Genomic DNA, 25,115 nt, shown 5'->3' with positions numbered 1-25,115 from the left:
AATAATTATGGTGTGGTAGTTGTATTATACATTTATACAATGAATTTATTCGATCGCATATCCGATTTGATACCAAGTATTCATTCCGTACAGACGTAACACCCTACCCATGCTTACCCAGAAATAGAAAAGTCAGTGCCGTAACGTGCACGTTAGTTAGAAGGACCGATACCAAGGTCATTTTCAAGAAAAGTGACGATAAATCAGAAAATCGTAACCGAAACTGAACCAATCTGAACGAATCAATCGATATTATTAATCCCAAGGCTAACAGATACCGATGGATACAAACAGGTACGATCTAATAGTATCGGACATATCGACCTAAACCGATACAGATTGAATTCGCACGATTTAAATACCCATTCCAGCAATAATTTTTTGTTTGGCGTCACATGAACCACGAATTCTTCCGTGCCACAACTTCTTCCAAACTCTTCAAAGTGAAAACTGTGAAATCAAGGGGCGCTCGTTCTTCCACTTTTCGCCTCTTCCATATCCGGGCCCACATCACCACCGAAACATCGCGACAGCTCCAACTGATTTGGATTACGCTTCATATTTTATTAGTTTCGCTGTTACATATACATTCGATTCGCCCCTTTTTCTCTTTCTGCCTGTTTTCTTTCATCTCATTCCCATTTACCTGTTTTCTCCGCTCGTCGTCGTCGCGTTCCTAAGAAAAATTCGGAACAAATTTCGGATTCTTCCTTGTTCTCGTCTTCAAATCATTGGTAGAGATAGCTAAACCACCTTAATTTGTTTGTTAATGTTTGCTGTTCTAGCTAATTTTTCACTTAGAGATTTTCAGTTTGGTTTCTGTAAATTTATGGCATTCATGTAGCGTGCGTTTGTTCGATCGGTGAATTGATTTTTCGTTCTTCCGTGTAATTTTCCTCCACTTGATACTTTGTGAGTTTGTTTAACCTGAAAGATGAGTTCTTTCTCCTTCTTGTTCAGAAGAATTACTTTATCATGGAAAACTGAAAAATTCAGTCTTTTATGTTCAAATACGAGATATCATTTTTCATATCTCAACATTTTATGTATCAACAACTTAGCTTTTAGAAGTTGACATCTTTAATTTAATTTTTCTTCCCTTTCGTAGGCTGAACATCTCTGGCGGTCATTGGTGTTCATGTAACCACTTAGATTCATCTTGAAGTGTACATGGTAAATGTGATTATTGAGCTTCTGATTGATGGTGAGGGCATTTTACATAGTCTACATCATTTAATACGTCACTGGGATTTTTCTTTAATGAACTCTTGATCTTTTTGGTTCCTAGAAAGAGGCCAATAGATCAAAGATTTTGGTTAAAATGTAGGGAAATGGAAAGTATTCCTTGATGAAGTGAGTTGCCATCAGGTGATACTTGGAGTTTGTGCTATTAGATGTGTTGTGTGTGTTTTTTTTGTTTTTTCTCTTTGGTTTCTGCGCGCCCATTCCCAACTTCTTTCCTTCTTTTCTCTTCCCCGTCTCTTATGTATTTTGTCGACAAAAGAAAAACTCAACGTCTTTTCACAAAAAAGGGGGGAAATTGGAATAATGCATTTAAGAAAGCTTAAGACATTTGTATTGTCATGTTTTGGTTAAATTGATCATCTTTTGCTCAGAGTTTGATATTTCCATTTTTCTTAATGTATGTTTCAGATAGTGGAGGCTGTTCTAGTAGGCTAAACTTGTGGCACATTTTAACTTGTCATTCACTACGTATTTTAAAAGTTAATTTGGACCTTGGAGAGCATTAAGAGGTTTAGCTGCTGGTGGTATCTTCTAATATATCAAATTTGATGGCCTTTTGTGGTTCTTTGCAATTTTCCCATGAATTTGGATTAAGCAAGAACACTGTACGTGGTAACCAACTCAAGGTACATGGTTTCCATCTGTTGAATATTATTGTATTGTGTTACCTGTGTATCAGTTCATTCTTTCATGTTTATGTTTTGCTGATTACATTTCTGATTTCATTCCCAGCGTCTGGCAGGAAGGGGCCGCTTACATTTATCGAGTGTGTCTCTTTCATCACATTATTTGGTATGATTCCCCCCGAGCTGCAAATCTTTTGATATGTTTCATTATCTTTCTTACCCACTTTGGCTGCATAGGTTCTGTTTTGTTTTATATTATATCTGCTTCTATTTCTTTGATCAAGTTTCCTTGTTTTCTTTTTGGTTTTCTGAACTAAGAAAAGTGATTTCTGTGAACTGTGGTAAGTTGAAGATAACATTTCATGCTTGAATCATGGAGTGCTTTGGATTTGCATAGCTGAAATACTCTGCCTTGCGGAGATTTGGAATAATGGCTGGTTTCCATTCATTCACAGCCTTTCTTTGTTTATAATAATTTGAGGAATATTCTAGAATAGGTACGACAGAAATTTCATTAATGACAAAAATACCTTGAACCCATATTACATCATTCCCCTTCAAGTTTGTGCACGGATGTCTAGTGTGCTTAACTTGCTGCAATAGAATTAAGATCTGCTAATTCCCTTCATGAAGTATCTGCTAATTGATCACTGGATCGAATAATAGGGACACTAAGTGACTCCTTGCTCTAACTTCTCCTTGATGAAGTGGCAGTCAATTGCAGCATGCTTAGTTTGACCATGCTGAGCTGGATTATAATGAATCTTATCGTTGATTTGCTTCTACAATTTGCATAGGCAGTTCAAAATCCATATATGAGTCTTGAAGGAGTCCCTTGAGCCATAGAAGTTCACTTATATGATGGTCTGCTCTAAATTTAGTTTCCAGCCAAGACCAGGAACTATACTATGTTCTTGGTATGCCAAGGATATTAGATTGCCTCCTACAAATGTGCAAACGTAGATTTCCTGTCATCTGGATTTTTTCTCAGTCAGCATCAGTGAGTGCCTCAACCTGTAAATGGTTTGGATGAGAGAAGAGTATTCGTTTCCTGGCAAAGGACTTCTAGTATCTCAAGATCATATATGTAGCCCCCAAGATGGGTAGAATAAGGATCATGCCTGTATTGATTCACCACACTTACAAGAAATGCTATACCAGGCCTCATGTGAGAAAATAAATTTGATTTCTCACTAGTCCTTGATGGATGCTCTTATTTAAATGTAGAAGGTCTTAGTACGACAATTAGATCAGTTGATTTAGAAGGTCACTGATGTAAGGAGGCCATAGTAGCCAGTAGTCTATATGGCTAGGCTAGTAGGAAAGAAAAGCAGAAAGAGAGAAGTAAAGGTCTGTCTAACCGGGTAGTCGAACAAGACTGTTAAGTCTGTAAATAAGGCAGAACCAGCAACACGGAGAAGAGGAGGGATAAAAAAGGTCACTATTCATAGAATCAAGTAAGAAAAGGGGAAAAAAAAGAAAGAAAAAAGAAGAAGAAAAGAAAGGTGATTAGAGTATTAGAAAGGTCCTTAAAGTATTAGGCTCTAAGGGTGTATCAATAGGCTTACACCCTAACATGCTGGTTTTATACAATTAAAACGTGTATACTTCTGTGAGAAAGTGAGATATTTTAGGCAAAAAGAATGACTCCTGCTTTTAGAAAATATTGAAGTTTCCCTAAATCTTTTGCTTTGAACTCACTTCCTAAATAAGCCTTTAGTTTGCCTATTTTATGATTATTACTTCCAATATAACTGTCATCCACGTAGAAATTAGGAAGGGTATGATCTTTTATGGTCTTCTTTCATGCGTATTCTCACTTGCACGGTATCATTCACACAAATACATAGTAGTGATAAGAATAACATTCATCCATCATTCATGTAATAAAATAAATAATAAAAAAATCCCCATGGTTCCACCCATGTATGTAGGTGGCCCAAAGAGCCCTAGGCAAAACCTAGATCACCAAGGCGGATGTCTTTTGTGATTGCGATACAGCAAGCTGCTGCCTAGGGGATGGAAAAGTTCCTTGACAACTGTCCCTCCTATCAAGGGGTTTGTTCCATTTGCACATTGGAGAATTTATCAGATTTTGAGGCTTATATTTTATGAAGCATGACTTCTTAATGATGCTTCCAAGTCTTGAACTTTTGACTATTCGTGGATTTGGGCCCTTGGTGAAGCTTCTGTACCACTGTGCTCACTCTTTAGGGAAGGGCTTATATCAAACTGATGAGCCATATTATGAAATTACTGGAGAGAGTAATTAAAACCCGTTTGAGACAATCAACCACAATTACAGAGAACCAATTCAGCTTTATGTTGGGAAGATCCACAATAAAAGTGATTTACCTTAATATGAGACTTATGGAAAGGTGTAGAGAGTGTAGGAAAGACCTTGTGTTATTTATTGGCTTAGAAAAAGCTTTTGATAAAGTTCTTATAGCGTAAAATTGGCAAGTACTAGAGAAAAGAAGTGTTGTTAGTAGATATGTGGACATAGGGATATATATGATGGTTTAGTGACAAGTGTAAGAATAGTGGGGGAACAAAGTAATGAATTCCCAATTACAGTTGGGCTATATTAAGGGTCAACCTTAAGCCCATATTTATTTGCACTTATAATGAATGAACTAACCAAAGACATTCAAGATGAGGTTCCTTGGTGTATGCTTTTTGTTTATGATATTGTGTTGATAGATGAGACTTAAGTAGAGATTGCCAAGTTGGAATCATAGAGAACAAATTTGGAATCAAAAGTCTTTAAACCAAGTAGAACGAGTATAAAATATCTAGTTTGTAACTTTGGTCATGATGGGGTGGACAATGAGATGGTGAAACTTGATGATAAGGAGATTCCTCAGAGCGATTGTTTTAGGTAATTTGATTCGATCATAAATAAAAAGGTGATATAGAGGATGCTGTTTCTCAAAGAATCAAAATAGGGTGGATGAAAGGAGAGGTGCGTTTGGGGTCCTGTGTGATCGATATATTCCTTTAAAGCTCAAAGGAAAATTCTATAGGACCGTTGTTCGACCAGCTATGATGTATGGTGTAGAGTGTTGGGCTATTAAAAGAATCATATGGATAAAGTCGGTGTAGCAGAAATGAGGATGTTAAGATAAATGATTGGCAAAACTAGCAAGGATAAGATAAGGAATAATCATATTAGAATTGGTTTAGGAATAGTTTCGATAAGTGACAAGCTACGAGAAAGTCGTTTGAGGTGGCACGACCACATTCAATAGAGACTTGTAAATGCTCTTGTACGGAGAAGTGATATAATCTAGATTGGAGGAATTAAAAGAGTTAGGGCAGACCTAAGATAACCTTAAGAGAAGTGGTGATAAAGGATATGCATATGCATAGCGTAGGCTTTGTGTCTGTCATGGTCTCAAATAGGGCTGACTGGAAGGCAAGAATCCATGTAGCCAACCCCATTTAGTTGGGACAAGGCTTCGAGATGATGATGATTTTTTTTGTTGATTAATGCTTCACTCATGCACATAAGTCTTTTTACAGTCAGACATGTTAGTGAACCCATTGACATGTCAAAGCTTCTGGAAAATAACAGTACATCTGTCCCTATTTCTGGTGGTTGGAGTCCAAGTAGTTTGTCAGTTAACTGGAATTGGTTTACAAAGGATTTTGATAAGCACCTAAGGGTGTATGGATGTAAGAATAGGAGGGGAAGCACCGGGTCACCACCAGCTGCTGTAGGGAACACTTAAGAGACAAGCTTGGCTAGAGGAGACATGTGTCAAAGGGAGATCAGTGAGCAGCCACACCCTGGGAATGTGACAGCAGGACAGAGAATGTGGTTCAGCTGGCAAGAGAGGATTGGAGAGGGAATAATAGCTAGTTAGGAAGGTTTTGGTTATGTAAGGGGGAAGGGAAAAGGGTAAGGGTTATGCATGGAGTCTGTAAGTGAAGCAAGAAGCTCTTGCTGGGGAGAGCCTAGCTCTCAGGTGAGTTTTTAGGGTTGTAGTTGTTTCTTGCTGTGGTTTTGTGTTTGATATTAATGGAGGATGCTAAGCATCACTGTTAGTTCTATACTCGATGTCTTTTCAGCGGAATATTAATGAAGTAAATGCATGTTTGTCTACCTAGCTCTGCTGTTCTAGTTTTTCTATGCTCCTCTGTTCCCTTATTCGTATCTGATTGTGAGCTATATGCTGTGAGTGCGTTGAAATTGCTGTAGCAAATCTATTGGGGTCTTAACAGATTTCAACTGGATCATTATTTTGTACTGACCTTTTCCCTGCCTTGGAGTTATCCTTTTTTATTTTTTTATTCGAGGCAGGCCCTGCTGCAGTGGTACAGTTGCTCTTCTGTGACCAAGAGGTCATGGGTTTGAGTAGGGAAACAGTTTCTCTGTGAAAGCAGGGTAGTTGCATACATTGTGATTTTCCCCAGACTCTACAGCGGCTGGAGTCTCATGCTCTGGCTTCACTTACCCATTCTTCATTTTATTGGTTTTTTTTTGGCACCATAATATTCTCCTCATCTTTTTTTAGTAAATAGAGCTGATTGGAAGGCAATGATCCATGTAGCCAACTCCATTTAGTCGGGAGAAGCGTTCATGTTGTACCTCAGTTTTGGTGTGGAAGGCATTTGTTGTCCTGAAAACTCTCATGACCAGAAAACTGCTGCGGTTCCTTTTTTTCAGATTGCCTTGTGTAATATAAATAACAGTTTACTTATTCAGTTCTCTTTTTTTGGCTGAGTTGCTCTGAGTACCTATACATTTCTTATCTTTCCCGATTAGCAAATTTTTAATAAATATATTTTTTCTTTTGCTACATTTTTCAGCGACAGGATGCTTGGAATTTGTTTCTCTCAGATAGTTTAAACAGGCGAATATGTTCTATACATTCCAGATATAATGTTTTCATGTGCCGATCTTTTCTGCTACCTGGTCAAGCAAGTGAGAATCCCATTCTGAAAAGTGCAGCCCTGACATTGACAAGGTATTTCTTCCTTTCTAGAATATGCACATGTGACATAAATGACCATACTGACGCGTCAATGAATGTCAACCCCTTTATTTTGGATATATGGTTATACAGCTCCAGTGTGATGGAAATTTCTAGAGGCATTCATTACAACAGGGAAGAATGCCTTTAGGTTTCTTCCTTGTCACAATTTCAAATTTGTCAAACCAAATCCTATCAAACAGTCCACTTTCATGTGGATTAGCCTTGAACCAAACCAATACCTTGAACCTTCATTGACCCAACTAAACCCATTTAATGAAGGTCCACTTTGTTCCAGCTTTTAAACCAAATGGACCTTTGGTCCAATTCCACCTTTGTTCATGCAAATTACTGATTCACAATTAATTTAGACCTGGGTCAAATCGTTCTAAGTTTGATTCATAGCTTATAGGTCCTATTTGCAACCTTAATTAATAAAATAATAAGCTTAATGGGGTATTACCTCCTCACCTCCTTAAAAAAGTTTTGTCCTCAAAATTATTATACCTTTGACCATAAAAAAGATGGGGATTACTTTAGTTGCATTCCCAAGAGGCTTCTTCATTTCTAGGATACTTCTAGGGGATCTTCGAGAATGATAATGCTCATAGAACGTGTTGTTCCATTGGCCTAAAATGAAGGTGTTGTCATTGTTGGCAACTTAAGTGGGTTTTGATATGGTACAGCAACACACAAAAAGGTTCCGAGAGAAAGAATCCAATTCAAATAAAGAAAACTCAAGAATCCCGTTTTTGAGGGTCTCTGTCCAGTTTTGATCAACCTCTTCATCGGATGGTCATCCAATGTCCGATTGAGCCGATTTTTGGAGGAGAGCTTCAAGACTTCTTGATCTTCAAATCCAACGGTGGGATTGTTCATTGGAGATCTCGAAATTAGTCCGATTTGTACGTTAAAACACTCCTTGTTTAAGTCAGATAGAAACTCTGAGTTTGATTCAAACTCTGAGTTAAATTAATCTATAAAAGGAGAGCAAACTCCAGCAGAATATAAGGACGTTTTGAGGAGCTTGGGAATAGCGTGGAGGTTCAAACCCGGAAGACGTTGGTTGGCCATGGAGATCTCGAAGCATGGGAATAAGAAGTCTTTTGTTTTGTCGGAACAAGAAAAGAAAGTGAAAGAGAAGAAAGAGAGAAGCAGAGAAAGAAAGGAAAAGAAGGGAACATGGTTGTATGGCTTTTTTAAAGAGAGAAAACTGAAAAAGATTGAAAAGAGAAAAAAAAAGAGTTGGAGAAAAAGAGAAACAAGTATTGTTACCATGCATCTTACACAAGTTGAGGTAACCCGTATTCACAAGTGATTGTTTATTATTTTCGAGGTTATGTTTAGTGATGAAGAATCTATCTCATGAATGTAATTTGGGGAACTTGAATTATTGGTTTACATTGTGACCTAGCAAGTTGGAGCTTGTCTAGGGGGTTGGGGTTGGTGCCTTTGTCTGAATTGCATTTTAGACTATAACAGGGATTGGTGTTCCTGGACTGTTGTAGCAGTCAAAATAATGTGACCTAGCAAGTTGGAACTTGTCTAGGGGGTTGGGGTTGGTGCCCTTGTCTGAATTGCATTTTAGACTATAACAGGGATTGGTGTTCCTGGACTGTTGTAGCAGTCAAAATATCTAAAAGTGTATTGAGTAATATACGAAACCCTAGGTAGGGTATTATTCCGTGGATGTAGGCAATTTGGCCGAACCACGTAAACTCTGGTGCATTGCGTTTTTGTTTATTTTTCTTTGTTGCACATATTGGAGTGCCTTGATTGCAGAGTGGTGGTACACTGTCTGGTAGACCCAGCCACATTGTGGTGAATTTTTGAAGACACTGATTCACCCCCCTCTCAGTGTCAATCTGGGAATAACAGAACGTTTTGTCTTTGATCTTGCACTTCCGCTAGTTCCACTTCAAAGGTAAGGTCTTCATTCACTTGCAATGGTTCACAATTTATGACATGTGATGGGTCACAAACATACTTTTTGAGCATTGCTACGTGGAATACATTGTGCACAAGGCATAGTTCTGGTGGTAAGGCCAATCTATAGGAAACTTGTTCTATCCTTTCAAGTATTTCGAAAGGCCCCACATATCTTGGGTTTAACTTGCTTTTCTTTCTGAGCCTCATCACACCTTTCACTCGAGCATCTTTTAAGAATACTTTGTCCCCAACCGTGAATTGTAAATCCTTTCTTCTAAGATCAGCATAGCTTTTCTGGCGACTCTGAGCTGCAAGCATCCTTATCTTCTTTAGTGCCACCTTCTCACAAGTTTGTTGCACATTTGAAGCCCCATAAGTAGTTTCTCACAAATCTCATACCATCAAATGGGAGACCAACCTTTTCTTCCATACAATGCTTTATAAGGGGCCATTTGTATAGTAGACTGATAACTATTGTTATAAGCAAACTCTGCTAGTGCCGTGTGTTCGTTCCTTTTTCCTTTAAAGTCTATCACGCATGCCCTAAACATTTCCTCAAGAATCTGGGTTGTCCTTTCAGATTGTCTGTGTGTGGGTGGAAAGTTGTGCCAAAACTCAATTGAGCACCTAAAGCCTTTTGGAAACTTAGCCAAAAGCGAGAGGTGAATCTGGGGTCTTTATCTGACACCCTGGTTACTATTCCATGCAACTTCACGATCTCTTTAATGTACTATCTAGGCAATTTATCCATCGAGTAGTTCATCTTCACATCAAGGAAGTAAGCGGATTTGGTTAACCTATCAAGAATCACCCATACTGCTTCAAACCTTCAGGAGTCTTGGCAATGACGTGACAAAATCTATAGTGACATGCTCCTGCTTCCATTTTTGCAACTCTAGAGGCTGCGACAGCCCAGATGGTCTATGGTGTTCCACTTTCGCTTATTGACATTTCAAGCATCTTTCTACATACTCAGCTATGTCTTTCATCATCTCACTCCACCAGAAGTTTTCCTTTAATTCATGGTACACTTCGGTACTATCAGGATGAATAAAGTACAGGCTATTTTGTGCTTCACTCATCAATGTGTTTTTTTTTGGGTCCTCATCATTGGGCATACACCACCCGGTTTTATATCTTGTAGTCCTATCAGCTTCCACATTGTAATCTGCCCATTCCCATCTTGCATTCTTCTTTTCATCTTTTCCTGAGATGGATTACCCTTTTTTTCTTTAATCTCGTCAATTGTGGATGGCTTTGTCATTAAACTAGCCAATTATTCTGTCTCATTCTTGACAATAACTTTCAAGGTCAGTTTTCTAGCATCTTCAGTTACATGGGTTTACTTGTCGACAATGCTGTTGTAAACTTCTGAGACTTCTTACTCAATGCATCAGCCACCACATTTTCCTTACCTAAATGATAATTGATTGTGCAATCATAATCCTTTTGATGTATCCCAAATTCTAGTTTTGTGGCACTTGTTTAATTGACCCCAAAATTAGGATTACTCCAGGATTCTCTCTTTGTGAACCAACAATCTAAGACTAACAATTGTAGTTGAGGATTATGTGTGTGAGTTGGGAATTCTAGGGTTCTAATTAAATGGTTTGGATCAAGAAACTTTGGGTCTAAATCATATAAGGTTGAACCAGATGGGGAGATTAAGGTTTCTGGGTTGAGTTTGTGAAAATTAGGTAAAATTAGGGTGTCTAGGATTTTGGGAATTCAAGGGACTTGGGGTTCCTTTATGATATGGTTATGAAGGGATAATACCATAGGGAAAAGGTCAGGTTAATGTTTGTAGTTAGATATGTTTTATGGATCTTAAAGGTATGAAACCCATCCCATGGGAAATATGGGATAAATTCCTTGACATGGGAAAGTGGGGTCTATAGGTGTTGAAATGGGTTGAAACTTGGAGGGAATGTAGATAATAATATAGGGATATGATTCCCCAACTTTAGTGGAGTTTGGATGGCTAAATTGAAAGATATTAAAGTTCTTGTTTTTAGGGTCTTGGGAAGTATGAAAATTCAAGAAATTGATTATATCTTGAAATCAGACGATCATAATGGGGTCAAATTGGGATCCAAGATCACTAGAGGCAGATAAGGCTCCTGAAGTTTGGGACGGTCAAACGAATGGATTGGTGTAGATTTGGCCTTGAAATGTGGCTCTCAAAGAAAAGTCCCAAAAATTCAAGAAAATTCAAGAAAATAAAAAGAAAGGGTGGGATGGATGGGGGGAAGAAGAGAAAAGGCTAGGGATGGGGTTGGGGATGATGTTCACTTAGTTGGAGATGGTTCAAGGTGGCTGTTTCAGTTGAAACACTGCTGGAATTGAAGAACGCTTACTGAAATTTCAAGAGTTCTTGTAGAAATTGAAGAAGAGTAGCTCCCTAAATCTGCCATGGCCCTCCCAAGAAGACCACAACCTTATTTCCCTCCAAACCAGAATTTTGTTAATTCAACTCATGGTACAAAATTTGGTCAAAATGTGTGAAATTTCGACCAAAATTTCGCATTTTGAAAAATGCGAAACGAAACTTATGAGGACCCAAAAAATGTCCTCAGTTTCGATCGATGGTTCAACCCAGTTGGACCTGTTGATTCATGAGAAAAAAAATTCTCAAATTTCGTGGAAAACTTAGGAAATTTTGTGGAAACCTGGGAAATTTCGTGGAAACTTGGAACTTTTTCCTATAAATTTTATAGCTTTCCCAAATTTTCAATTTTTTTGTTTATTTCATGTTTCCCCAAATACCACGACAAATACCCCCTCCATCAGGACTTCCCTATCTAAAGTGCGTATTCCCTCAGGCTAGTTATCTTAAGCATGTTGATGACCAGATTCATAAAGTTACAGTTGTCGATTACCTTGACAACCATAGGTATAAAATGTCATGGGATGTTTATATTCGTTGGTTGGAGGAGAGGATGTTATAGTTATAGTATTACTCAGCTCACAGGATGAATCCACGTTTGGCACTCCTCTTAGCACTAAGTTGTATTTTCCTTTTATTGTCAACTATTTTGAAGTTAGAAATCATATATTGAATGTTATGTGCTTAAGTAGTTAAGTTTATAATGTACTTTTCGGACAACTCTACATTGATATTATGTACATTGAATGACATATCTACATTGATTTTTTTAGCAAAATTCAACCAATGTATTCTTTATACTCTAATTAGCTTAAATACGGAATCCCACCCCAAAATACTCTCTAAAACCTGTCAAAACTTGATGTCGAAACTTGTACGGAAAAGTCCTCGGTTTCCTCGAAATTTCCCAAGTTTCCACCTAAGTTTCCCATTTTCACCCGGTCGAAACTTGAGTTTCCCTCGAATTTTTTACCATGATTCAACTTGAAGATTAGGTAGTTGGAAGGCTTTGATTATAGCCACAAATAAAGAAATAGTTTAGGACTAAGTTGGAAAACCAACTAGAACTCTAATTGGCTTATCCAAAAGTAACTCAATTACTACTCTTGACTAAGATTTTGACTCAAACAAGTAAACTCAATGACTTACTTTTGAGGAGTTAAATCCAAATTCTAAGAGTAGATATGAAAATAAGGAAATTAAAGTGGACTCAAATTGTGGGATCCCAACCTAATTGGGAATCTCACTGAGATAAGGACTCTTAAATAACTTACAAAATAATAATCAGAAAAAAAAAATGTCTCAGGTCCAGATAACATCTTGGACTCAATGGGACCCATACCTAATTGTCACATCTTTGAGAGAAATTACTAAATTACCCTTGGATCGAATTATTGTTCTTTTTTTTTTTTTTGGGGGGGGGGGGTTGGCCTACTTATATCACCTTAAGCAGTTCTAGTCATCTTCTTTGCCTTAAATTCAGCTCCTTTCGTGTGAAAATATACTTCAAATTTTGATGATCTATGTATATTTCACATCTTTCACCATAAAGGTAGTGCCTCCATATCTTCAATGCAAAGATCACAACCGCCATCTCTAAATCATGAGTTGGTAAAGATTCCTCATAAGGCTTTAACTATGTTGAAGCGTATACTACCACCTTGCCATGTTGCATTAATACCTTGCCTAACCCTCCAGGAACTAGTTGGTATTGTCAACACTGGAGTGCTGACCAATCTTTGCTTCAATCTTGGAAGCCCCTTTCATATTCTTCATTCCCTAGGAATGAGCATTCGTTCTTGTCAACCAAGTTAATGAGACTGCTATTCTTGAAAACCCTTCATTGAATCTTCTGTATTATTCTGCTAGTCCCAGAAAATTCCTTACTTTTGAGCCTTTTTTGGTCTTGTCTAGTCAAAAACTGCTTGCACTTTACTTGGATCTGTAGAATTTTCTTCCTTAGAAACCATATGTCCTTGAAAAACCAATCTGTCAAGCCAAAATTCACATTTCTATAATTGGCATGTAGTCTTTCATCCCTTAACCTCATGATCTTCCTTATTCGTGGAGTATACTAGGATGTCATCTGTAAAAACAGTCACATAACTTATCTTCCTTATTCTTGGGAACATCCTCATGTCTTACTCTTAGCTGATGATAATAGATTGAAGGTCTGTCTTGGACTACACCTGTGCTTCTTGCAATTGGTCTTAAGAGATCATCTACTTGAGGTAGAGGGTACTTGTCCTTCATCAGTAGTCTATGCACATCTTCAGCGTTCCACCGTTCTTCCTAACAAATAACACCAGTACTCCCATGGTCAAACACTCGGTCTTATTAAACCCTTATCTAACAGTTATCACAACTGTTATTTTAATTCTCTCAATCTACTGCAAGCTTCCATGAATTTTCATCACTAATATTTCACAAATTTGCTTTCCCTGAAGCTACAAATTGTCATTGTATGAAAGTTCTGCTTTACCTGTTCTGTCTAGCAGATTATTTCAATGGCATTTTTCTTATCAAAATTTGTATCTTAAGTGATGTAAAGTAGTTTACTTTCTGGATTTGTGGTGTGATTACTGCATATTGGGATTTGAAATTTATTTTTATGAATGGCTGGCAGCTAGTATTTAGCTTTGTTTCCTGTATCTTGTATGGTTGATTCATCCTTCTATTTAATCTGGATAATGCTGAAATTATGTTCATTGTATCGTGCAGGTCATGTAATGCTGTACATCAAAGTCCTCTTGTGCTTCAATTGGTTCAAGCAGCTGGTATCATTGTTTTCACCATATGGGGGCTTGGGCCACTCATTCGTCAAAGCAGGAAATTCTTTTTTCAGGTATGTGCGTCTTTGATTCTCTTAATGGATTTAGAAACTTTAGTTGGAAAAGGCAGTTCACAGTAAAAAAATTATAGGGAAGAGGGAGTTGAACTATAAAATTATAAGATCATGCAGTTTGGTTTCTATTCCCTTTGTGAATTATTTCTGTCTCCCCTATCTCATGCACCCTCTTTTTGGTTGGTTTCCTGCAGAAGAGTGACAATAGTTGGAGTAAGAGTAGGACACATTATTTTATGACCTCTTACCTTCAACCTTTACTGTTGTGGACTGGAGCAACGCTCATCTGCAGGTGTCTTCAACATTTCATTTTGATTTGCAAAGTTGAAGAATTCTCTTATTCTTCCAATACCTTCATGGTGGTTGCTCTACTTGTTGTCTACTCATATTGGTGTTTCCTGTAGAGCATTGGATCCTGTAGTTCTCCCTTCAGAAGCAAGCCAGGCTGTTAAGCAACGTCTTTTGAATTTTGTAACATCACTATCAACTGTGCTGGCCTTTGCCTATTGCCTGTCAAGGTTGGTATCATAGCTGTAACAGTTATTCTCATGGAAAATTGTTGAATAGTCATTGCTGTAATTCAATTTTGATCTATTTTCAACCATTGATCAACCTGGAGCAGTCAATCATCACAAAATTTCCAATGATTTTTGGAATTTCTTGCATCTAAAAACTAGTGGTGCATATTGCAATCATTTCTAGCTTCTGTTGTATTTGATGTGTATTGTGTCCATCTATGTTTTCTTTTCTTCTGGGTTGTCTGCTTGATTGGTTTTTGTATTGATACTTCTTCATTAAAATGTGAATATTCAAATTTCATCATTATATTATTTCAATGGCTTTCTAGTTTCTACACTTCTTTGGATCTTTGGTTGAGGTTGACTAGTTGATTATCTGTGCAATTCTGTATGTTAAAGTGTAGTATCCATTATAATTGAACGCAATGCTTCTCTTTTATGCAGCTTCATTCAGCAAGTACAAAAATTCACTCTGGAGACAAATGAATTTAATGACACAAGAACTGTACGTTTATGTTGCTCTAACATTGTTTTACCTGCTGCCATGCTTAAATTGCTTTCTTACTTGTTAGGGCAAATTACATATAGACCCTGTGTTTGCAACCAATTACACCTACTACCCCTGAAAAAATATCAATTACAGATGCCCCCCTACTGTTAAGAATTGAAAGATATAGTGGACAGATCTGCTGAAGCAGTAAGGGGGCATTTTTAATTGATTTTTTTTCGAAGTGTAGTAAATGTAATTGATTGCAGACACAGGGGGGTCTATATGCAATTTGCCCTACTTGTTATGATATGATCTACAACTCTGAAGCATTGACAGATTAGAGTTGTAGAGTAATAGACTTATAGTCTCTTTCAAAATTTCTGAGGAGACCTAAAGTTATTTAGAGTATTTGTGGTAAATTTGAAGTCTGTTTCTTTGTTTTCAGTTTTCACTTGTTCCTTTTATTGTTTTCGAATTGAACCAGAAAAGCATCTATAACTTAGTTTCAAACTCCTTAGGTGGATCCTCATGATGCAGTATTATAGTCTGTTCTTTGCGTTATTACTGCAATGTTTATCCAGGTGTCCTGCAAGGGTTTTTGAACTGAACCGGAGGGTTGATCCTTCTGTCCTATTAGTTCGCAGACCATTTGTCTGTCCATTCATTTATGAATTCTGTGGGGAAAAAATTAATATACAAAAGAATGAATAATATTATAATTTTAAGAGTTTTAGTCAAGGCATGTGAGCCATATTGCTTTGCTAGCACTCGGAAAGTCCATGTTCTGTATGAAATTGTAATTTTAGTTTTGTAGGGACTGACGTCCCAGTTCTGTTAAATTAAACACTGTATCCTGGTGATGCCTGAGAACTAGGATATTGATACCGAACTAATGCTGGGCAGAGGAAAGAGGAGTGAAAATACTGGAAATGTTAGTGATGGTGGTTTTTTTTTTTTTTTTCTCCGGGGGGGGGGGGGCTTTAGTGTGAAAATCATGTTTAAGAGACTTGACGGGAGTGTATAATCAGTCGTTTGAAGGTTTTATCAGAAGTGTATAGTCAACCATTTTAAGGTATTGATGAGGCCTCCGGTGTTATAAGGATGGCTATCAATGAGAGGTAAGTATTGGGAGGAAATGACTAGATAAGCTTCAGAGGAACTGGATAAATATATCTCTGTGGGTCACACCTAGAGGTTTGAAGGCATCACACTACTGAGCACTAGATCAGCATGTTTCAATATTTATTGTAAAAATCTAACGACAATTTGTGCCTGAACTCGAAAGAGTAATTCAGTCTGAAGTTGTAGTTCTCTACTATGGTCATAACTTCTCCAAATCAATTCAGGTGAGTTTTGACCCAAGAGATAACACTTAAAGAGAAGTGATGGGAGTAAGATAAAAGTGACAGGAGTAAGATGTTGCTTGACTGCTACCTACTAGATGATACCTTCTTTTACAGAACTTTGGGATAAGCAGTTGTAAGTTGTGACTTGCTACTAAAGCTACGAGGTTAGGTGTTTAATCCACAGTAAGCATGGGAATGTGCTGTTGTCCCCTTATGCTTGATGCCCTCAGTGCCACATGTTGGTGTTGCAGAGCTCTGTGTTGGGGTTATGATTTCTGTCTTATGCTAATAATAAATAAACCAACCTTAAACCATTAGTTGTTAAAGGAAATGGTGAATATACCCTACCGTTAGTTGTATTATTCTATATCGTATAATATAAAATGATGATGGATGAAGGAGGAACTCATGCAAGAAGAAAGAAGATGAAACTTAGGATTATATTTTACCAAGGGCAACAATATAAAGTCACAAGAGATTAAGGGCAATTTATGAATCATGAAATTATTGAACCATGACTTAACAGAATTTGCTGAGGGGGTATACTATTGTGCAAATTTAAGAGACGTTTTGGGGGGCCATTGCCAATTTGGCATAGCTTTGAGGTTTTTGTGCCTTTGCCAATTATCTTGGGGTGCCCCTGAAACTTTCCCTTAATTAAATGAAAATCATCCATGGAGGGATGGGGTCTCAACATCGACCCAAAAGAATTAATATGGTCAACCAAAAACCGAATAAAAATATTCAATAGTTCATCTAGACCTAAGACTGTGGAGACTTAGCTATTCATGGTGCCAAGTTATAGGGGACAGCAAAGATTTAATCTTTCATGGAGATGATATGCAGCTAACATGTAGCGGCCGCAATGGTGACATGGTTTTTCTGGTTCATTCCAAGAGGAGATAATGATCTCTTGAACTTGCTGGTTTGCTCCTTGTTGTTTCATGAGCTCCAAAACAATGAAAAGAAAAAATGAACATGAGACTGACTGAATGAAGAGATTTGATACCAAGAGAGCACCGTGAGATACTGCAAAGAATCCTGAGCAAGCGACCAAGAGGGCTGTCCCTTTTAAAAGAGCTTTTTCCGTTTTCATTCCCAACTGTCAGATTCTATTACCATTAAATTAAGAAAACAAATAAACTGTGACTAAGCGGATTTATGTAAAGCAAGAGACCTACTAGTGGGAGGTGAGAGAAAGAGAGAGGTAAGAGATGTGTTCTAACATGTGAGAAAACTTGAGTAAAAAGTGGAAAGTAAGAGATAGGGTAGGAATTGGAAAAAGAAAGGGGAAGAGTTTGATGTGTGAGATGTTAGTGGATGCGCAACTGAAGCGTGAATGTGGAGGGTTGGATTTAGAAAGATAAATAAATAAAGAAAAAAAGATCGCCAAGAGATAAAATAATTAATAGAAAAATTGTGACATTGAGTGAGAATGAGATATGTGAGAGAGAATCTGAAATGAATTAATAAAAATGCATATGAGAGATGGCTGATGGAGAGGGATCTTAAGAAATAGGTGTTTGGGATGGAAGCTATAAAAGAGATTTATCAGATTGAGTTAATTAATAAAAAAAAATATACGAGAGATGGCTGATAGGCGGAGAGGGATCTTAAGAAATAGGTGTGTGGGATGGAAGTTATTAGAGAGATTTTTTATTTTTTCCTTTGTTCATGGTCCTTTTCTCTTCAATAATCAATTCTCTCTGCAAATGTACAATCACAGGAAAGCATCATAGTGAATTCAGTTTGGTTACCATTATCTCATTTAAAATAACAATTAACTATAAATTCATAGATAATTATGGTTCAATCGGGTTGCAGATGTGCTGTTTGGTTGTTGCCCCCTGCCCACATGTTCATGTCTCATTGTTAAGAAAAGGTAGCAAGTAAAAATAAAATACAAATTTGCTTTTAGCAATAGTTATTAAAATGTTGTTGTTACAACATCAATCGACTCACTTGTTTACGTAAAAGTTCTCATTCATTAGTAAATCTACTAATTAAGTTCATGTTTCTATTATTGATCCTGAACCAACTGGAGGCAGACGCTTACAAAAATATTCACTAGATTGTTCAAGGCTTTGATGACTGATGAGACTGAGCCAACAGGTTTGATTATTCACTGGTCAATATGATTGAATTTGACTTGAAGATTGGACAGGTGGCAAATCAAAATGTTCACAACTATTTATTGGGCCTCCATTAGTTTGGTGGTTGAAAATATGGGGGGTTGAAATAGATGGATTACATGATTGATCCTCCATGGAATTTGACAAATAGGCAACTTGTGCTATTGTGGATTGGGAAATCATCTCCCAAACTCTCACATGAAAGGAATATTCATCCGCGTAGAGATGGCTCTTTTGGGTTGGTTGCTGCTAGTCTAGATAATCTTTGTTAAGGGTTTACTATCCAAGATTAATACATGAGTTACTGGTTTGATGAGTTGGTGTGAATACAGTATATGGGGTGCACCGGTGAGGTTTATCATCTTGGTGCACCTAGGTGGTACATCAAACATCCTAGTTCTTTAGCAAGTGATTTGTCTCACTTACTAAAGTTGGCTTCTTATGTTTCATTTTGGTTTAGGGTTTTTTTAACCAAGATTTTAAAGGTCATGTACGTCTGATAACTGAAATTCTATTGCTCCTGTTAGTTTGAGTGTCTGAAATGGGTGCTATATTGTTGGTGCTTTGGAGGTTGTACTCAGATAATACTTGCATTCACTTAATTTTTACTTAGTTCTCTCGAGGAAACTATAGGTATGGGTGTCACTCTACAATTAAGGGTTTCTTGGTTTCTGGCAGATGGGTTTCCAATTTGCTGGTAAAGCTTTGTACACTGCAGTATGGGTTGCTGCTGTTTCATTGTTCATGGAGTTGTTGGGTTTCTCTACTCAGAAGTGGCTCACTGCTGGGGGTCTTGGAACAGTATTGCTAACCCTTGCTGGTCGTGAGGTATGGTCCGGGTACTTCCTCTGTAAATTTCTTGCACCCTTCATTTTGTTCATCTATATTTGTTAATGATGAATATTGATCTTTCTATACAGATATTCACAAACTTTCTGTCAAGTGCAATGATCCATGCAACACGGCCATTTGTTCTGAATGAATGGATTCAAACAAAGATTGAAGGCTATGAAGTGTCTGGTACTGTTGAGGTTGTACTTTGACTACTAAGTAATATTTACATCTCAGAACATGGGAATATAGGAATTAGGAAAAGAGGAAAGAAGGAAAGAATGCAAAAAGGGAAGAAAGGGAAATAGTCTACAAAATGCAGTTTGATCACTGTTGCTCCATTGGTGTATGTGGATTTCTATTATGTGGAGTGCATCTCCTTTTCCCTTTCTTTGTGGGCTTAAAATTGTAATACTATGCAAGGGGAAAAGAGCGAGGTACCAACATGTGTTGCTTTTTCCCACTGCCTCTTCCCCCTTCATTGTTTTTGATGACTTTAAAATGCACATTATTTTATCAACAGCCTGCTCCTATTCCACACGCCCCCCCCCCCCCCCAAAAAAAAAAAAAAAAAAAAAAAAAAAAAAAAAAACAAAACAAAACACTGACACACACAAGCCAACCAGAAGGAAAAAAAAATACACTTCAAGAATTTGATTTTCAGGTTCTTTTCCTTTTTTATTTACTTAAACTTTGAATGTAGTTCCTGATCTACATGTTTTATCAATTTTCAGCATGTTGGTTGGTGGTCGCCAACAATTATAAGAGGTGAGGACCGTGAAGCAGTTCACATTCCAAACCACAAGTTCACCATGAATGTTGTGAGGAATCTCAGCCAAAAATCCCATTGGCGTATCAAAACACACCTTGCCATCAGTCACTTGGACGTTAATAAGATTAATGTGAGCCATCTGTTTTGATGTACTTAGCAATAATGGGAACAGATTCTTGTGAGGATGAATCTGGATTTGCATGCGCCATCGTTCCCTCTGATTAATAATTGCTTGAGATTATCTGTGCAGAATATTGTAGCAGACATGCGCAAAGTTCTTGCAAAAAATCCTCAAGTGGAGCACAAGAGGTTGCATAGAAGAGTGTTTTTGGAGAATATTAACCCAGAAAATCAGGCTCTTCTGGTAATTATCTCCCCCTTTTAATTGATATTGGTGAATTTGAATTTTAAAAGCCATTGTGTTTTGGGCTTGTTAATGTATTTGTGTGCCAAAAGAGAATCTCAGGGAGGTTATATGGATACTTTTGTGACATATTGTTTGTATTCTTGAATCATGTGCCGATTATATGTCGACTGCACTATATGTGCAGGTTGATGTCCATGTTTATGGTCTATTATGACTTCACTAAATTTAGGCCCATGAAGAACATACAATAATATGCTGGAATATTTAGGGTGTTTCTGATTGCATGTTTTCTTATGTTGTATGCCACAATTATATGCTGGAAGATTTAGGCTGTTTTTGTTGTCTTCCGCTTGATGACCTCTATACGTAAAACCATGTCTCAAGAAAAAGACAGCCCTTAGAAATATGTAGAAAATATACCAATATGAGTTTTGATTCTGCACAAAATAATCAAGTTTTAATACTTTTTCTCTGTATTGGTATTGTTTTACAGATTCTTATCTCCTGCTTTGTGAAGACTCCACATTTTGAGGAGTACCTTTGTGTCAAGGTAAGAGGAATTAATATATAATTGAAACTACTTTCAAGTAACTGAGGATATATAGTGATTGTTCCCTTGAAGTGCCAGTTATTGGACTGGTGCGATTGTGTGAGCATTGAAAGTAGACTGACGTTCAATAATTTTGTTGTTCTCTGAATGTATGAACCAATAATGTAAATATATCTATACTGCTGCATGATGTAAGTTATTAAGAAATCCAATAATCAAGGTGTATTGGTAAGCAAAGGAAATGATTAAACAGCACTCTGCAGATTAGCTTTACCCCATCACTCCTACTGCTAGATCCCTTCTTGGTCGATTCAGCTTTACAGCTTATAATTGGTTAGCTTTATGATGAGTATGCTCTATTCGTTATTTTGCAAAGTTTTCACTAGTGCATCTGGCTTGTTTATTGCATGGGTTGGAGAGAATCTAATGACTTAGAATAATTGAATGGTACAGGAAGCCATTTTGTTGGATCTCCTCAGAGTCATCAGCCATCACCGTGCTCGGCTTGCCACTCCTATACGTACAATTCAAAAAGTATACAGTGATGCTGATTCGGAGAACCTGCCATTTGGGGATACAATCTTCGGCCGTCGCCCTGGACCAGCTACTAACCGGCCACTCCTATTGATAGAGCCTCCAAAAAGAGTTGGTGGCAGTGATGATAAAAGAACTCGTTCGGTGCCTTTGAATGACGAACGTGATTCTAAGGTGGTTGCATCATCAACATCTGAGATCAAGGACGATGCTATGGTTGAGGCAACATCAACTCCCGAGTCCAAGGCAGATACCAAGGTTGGGGTGACAGCTTCCGACTCCAACGCAGATTCTAAGGTTGCAGTTTCATCTATGTCTAATTCTAACGCAGATGATAAGGCTTCATCGATGCCAACGCCCAAGGTTGAACCTAATAGTGCAGCAACATCGAAAACTGACCAAAAAGTTCCGGCTTCAGCATCAGAAAGTTCAGTCCGAACCAACTCAGACAAGCAGCAATCTAAGAAGGCAGGTTTAGGTGCAGCTGCAACCAACTCATCAGTGAAGCAAGAAACTGAAAGGTCATCAGTTGCACCCCCGCCAATATCCCGTGCTGCTTTAGAAGAAAATATTGTTCTTGGTGTTGCTTTGGAGGGTTCAAAGCGTACCCTTCCAATTGAGGAAAACCTGGGACCCTCTCTCCCCCCTTCGCCATCTCTATCTTCTGCAGAGACTAAAGAGTTGGCAGGTCACCGAAATGGAAATGGTTCTAATGGTGGGAAGGATAGCAAGGACAGTCAGATTTCTTCAGTTCTGGGTGGAGGAGCTGGTGATCAGAGAGATCCGGAAAGGTGACCAATAACAAATGCTTATTCTACTCCTTTCTTTGATTACCAATTCTTTCTCCTTCCCAATTTACGAAAAATGCTAGAAGCTGTGTTTTTGAAGGCTGGCATTTTTTTTGGTTGTATATGTTGTTGAATTCTTGAAATTGTTAGTGAGGTAAAACCTGTAGAATTCGTGGTATCAATTGTGGCGTTAGTAGAACTTGTTATGTATATATTTCTCTTCTTTTTTGGGGTAAACATGTACGTATACCTTGGTTCCTCTAGTTTATGTTTCACTTTTCCCAGCCAAGTCTTGCCTCATTAACTGATGCAGTTGGGATATGAAAACAGGTTGGATGTTGCGACTCCAAATTTTGAATTCATAATCCAATTAGCCGATCACTATCCAAATTTATTTTTGGAATCGTTAGATCTAGACAGATGCTTCCTGCTGATCTAATTTTATGCTCCAACAATGTTTTTGAAAGAAGAAGAATTGACTAAAGAAAATGAAATTGAAATTGTGCTTTTAATTAATTATTTTTAAATTGGGTAAATATTACTTACCTCCCCTCTAAGTTGGACAAATAGCACTTACACCCCTTTTTAGTTGGATAATATCACTTACCTCCCCTCTTACATAGCAAATATATCAAACACCTCCCCTCTGTTAACTTTCTTGGTTAAATTTAACTTTTACTGTTAAATATTTTTCTACAACCCCAAACTACCCTTGACTAAAAATATTTTTTATTTTAAAGCCTAAATTACCGTAATCACCCTAATAATTAAAATAATAAATCACCCTCAATTAAAATAATTATTAAAAATCAAAACACCATAATTAAAACCCAAATTATCTTTAATTAATAAAAGCCCAATATACCCTTTTTGTTTAAATTTTTTTTTTATCAAACAGTTAAAGAAAACCCAAAATAGTAGTACGTGTTTAATTTTATCAGCATACCCTTTTTTATTAATTGCATTTTTTATTTTACTTGATAGTAGTACATGTTTTTTTAATTGTTTGATAATTTTTTTTTAAAAAAAAACATAAAGGGCATGTTGGGCTTTTAATAATTATTTTAATTGAGGGTAATTTGGTAGTTTAATTGTTAGGGTGATTACGATAATTTAGGCTTTAAAATAAATAAAAAAAATTTAGCCAAGGGTAGTTTGGGGTTTTAGAAAAATATTTAACGGTAAAAGTTACATTTAACCGAGAAAGTTAACAGACGGGAGGTGTTTGATATATTTGCTAGGTAAGAGGGGAGGTAAGTGATATTATCCAACTAAGAGGGGGTGTAAGTGCTATTTGTCCAACTAAGAGGGGAGGTAAGTGATATTTACCCTTTTAAATACTATCAATAAGATAAATGCAAAATATCATTTTATTTGAATTAAAAATAACATAATTATGTTGAAGCGGTTCCAAAAAAAATTACCCCCTTTCCCTTTTTTTTTTTTTTGAAAAAGGTCTACTGTTTTTTGGTAATAAAGCAAGGGTCTATTCTCTTTTTTATTTCTTCAGTTGGTAAAACAAAGGTCTGTTCAATGTGTCCTTCTCTAGGTATAGATCTTTTAGGAGAATATGGGAAGTGTATTAAATATTAGAGTAAATTACATTGGCACTCCAAAATAGAAGCCTTAAAGCATTGACACCCCACTTTATGTTTAAAAAGCACAGAAACTCAAAAATTAGATTTTCAATGGATATATTTGTTAAATTTATCACTAAAAATAGCTAACTCACTATTTATTTTCAAAAATATCCTTATAATAAACAATGTTTGAAAGGTTTCAATGACAAATTAGACAAATATATCTAATGAAAATCTAATTTTGGGGTCTATGTGCTTTTTAAATATTGGGTAATTTTCATCTGAACCCCCTGAGGTTTGGTCCTCGTCATTTTTAGTCCAAAAAAATAGACACTTTGCATCTACCACCCCTAAGGTATTCAATAAGATCAATTAAGGACAACTTGTAATTTTTATGACCAAAATACCCTCATATCTATTCTACCGTAAGATTTGCATATTTTTTTACAATTAAATCCAACGGTGAAATCAAAAGAGTGGGGGCGTTTATTCGATCCGCTATTATACTGACACCCTTCCATTACCTCCAATTGGCCGTTAGATTTTAGACATGTGGATCTTCCAATCGGATGAACATAAATCCATCTGAAAAAATATACATTTCTAAATCCCTAATTCTTTCTCATATCCTTCATCGTCTCCATCTTCAGTCCGACGTCTCCACAATCTCTGCATTTTTTCCTCTTCAACTCCGGCGACAGTGACAATTTACTGCTACACTACCGGTCACAACCTTGCTCTATTCTTTGGTCTGCGGTGGTGTTGGAAGAGTAGTAGAAAGGCTACTCTCCCCGACGTGAGGTTGCGAGGTGTCTCTGTGTGACCCTGCAACCACAACGGCAGTCTTGAATGAGAGAGAGAGAGGGCAAACATTGAAAAAATCGATCTCTCTTTCTCTGCCAATCTTTTTGGTTTTTTATTATGAAATTCTTCTCTGTTTCTTTAACTCCAAATCAATCTCTCTCTAAGTTTTGATTCTCCAATGGCAAAGAGTTGATATCTTTTCTATTATGAAATTCTTCTTTGTTTCTTGAGAACGTGCGACTCCAATCTTTTTGGTTTTCTATGAAATTCTTATCTGTTTCTTTAATTCCAAATCAATCTCTCTCTAAGTTTTGATTCTCCAATAGGAAAGAGTTGATATCTTTTTGTGATCGTGAAATCAAAATACCTCATGCCCTAATTGCTTCGGACCGA

General features: G+C 37.1%; 1 protein-coding gene across 3 annotated transcripts; it reads left to right on the top strand.

Moving 5' to 3' along the window:
• The first annotated feature begins 587 nt into the window (after positions 1 to 587).
• Positions 588 to 23,240, top strand: LOC149016207 (mechanosensitive ion channel protein 2, chloroplastic-like). Of its 3 annotated transcripts, none has more exons than XM_089157330.1 (15): positions 588 to 734; positions 1,109 to 1,173; positions 1,654 to 1,871; positions 1,978 to 2,037; positions 6,687 to 6,844; positions 13,887 to 14,010; positions 14,205 to 14,302; positions 14,415 to 14,528; positions 14,973 to 15,033; positions 19,175 to 19,324; positions 19,417 to 19,527; positions 20,062 to 20,229; positions 20,350 to 20,463; positions 20,960 to 21,016; positions 21,470 to 23,240. In XM_089157330.1, exons 3-15 carry the CDS (start codon positions 1,794 to 1,796, stop codon positions 22,343 to 22,345), a joined length of 2,169 nt encoding a protein of 722 aa, XP_089013456.1. In that variant the 5' UTR covers positions 588 to 734; positions 1,109 to 1,173; positions 1,654 to 1,793; the 3' UTR covers positions 22,346 to 23,240. The 3 variants fall into 3 exon arrangements, with proteins under 3 accessions (XP_089013456.1, XP_089013455.1, XP_089013457.1); XM_089157329.1 differs by having other exon boundaries at positions 1,109 to 1,204; XM_089157331.1 differs by lacking the exon at positions 1,109 to 1,173.
• Positions 23,241 to 25,115: the final 1,875 nt, after the last annotated feature.

The sequence above is a fragment of the Hakea prostrata genome, chromosome 5 (genome assembly GCF_041222555.1).
Source record: "Hakea prostrata isolate BN-2017 chromosome 5, UWA_Hpros_2, whole genome shotgun sequence".
NCBI lineage: Eukaryota > Viridiplantae > Streptophyta > Magnoliopsida > Proteales > Proteaceae > Hakea > Hakea prostrata.
Note: the sequence above shows the minus strand (reverse complement) of the source record. Positions and strands in the feature narration are given on the sequence as shown.

What these genes read in the sequence shown, in the direction of transcription:
- LOC149016207 (XM_089157331.1), top strand. Translation starts at nt 1,794, where the DNA reads ATGGCCTTTTGTGGTTCTTTGCAATTTTCCCATGAATTTGGATTAAGC. An exon ending in GGAGCAACGCTCATCTGCAG is followed by an intron (nt 14,303 to 14,414) that starts GTGTCTTCAACA and finishes TGTTTCCTGTAG; the next exon opens with AGCATTGGATCCTGTAGTTC. An exon ending in AATTTAATGACACAAGAACT is followed by an intron (nt 15,034 to 19,174) that starts GTACGTTTATGT and finishes GGTTTCTGGCAG; the next exon opens with ATGGGTTTCCAATTTGCTGG.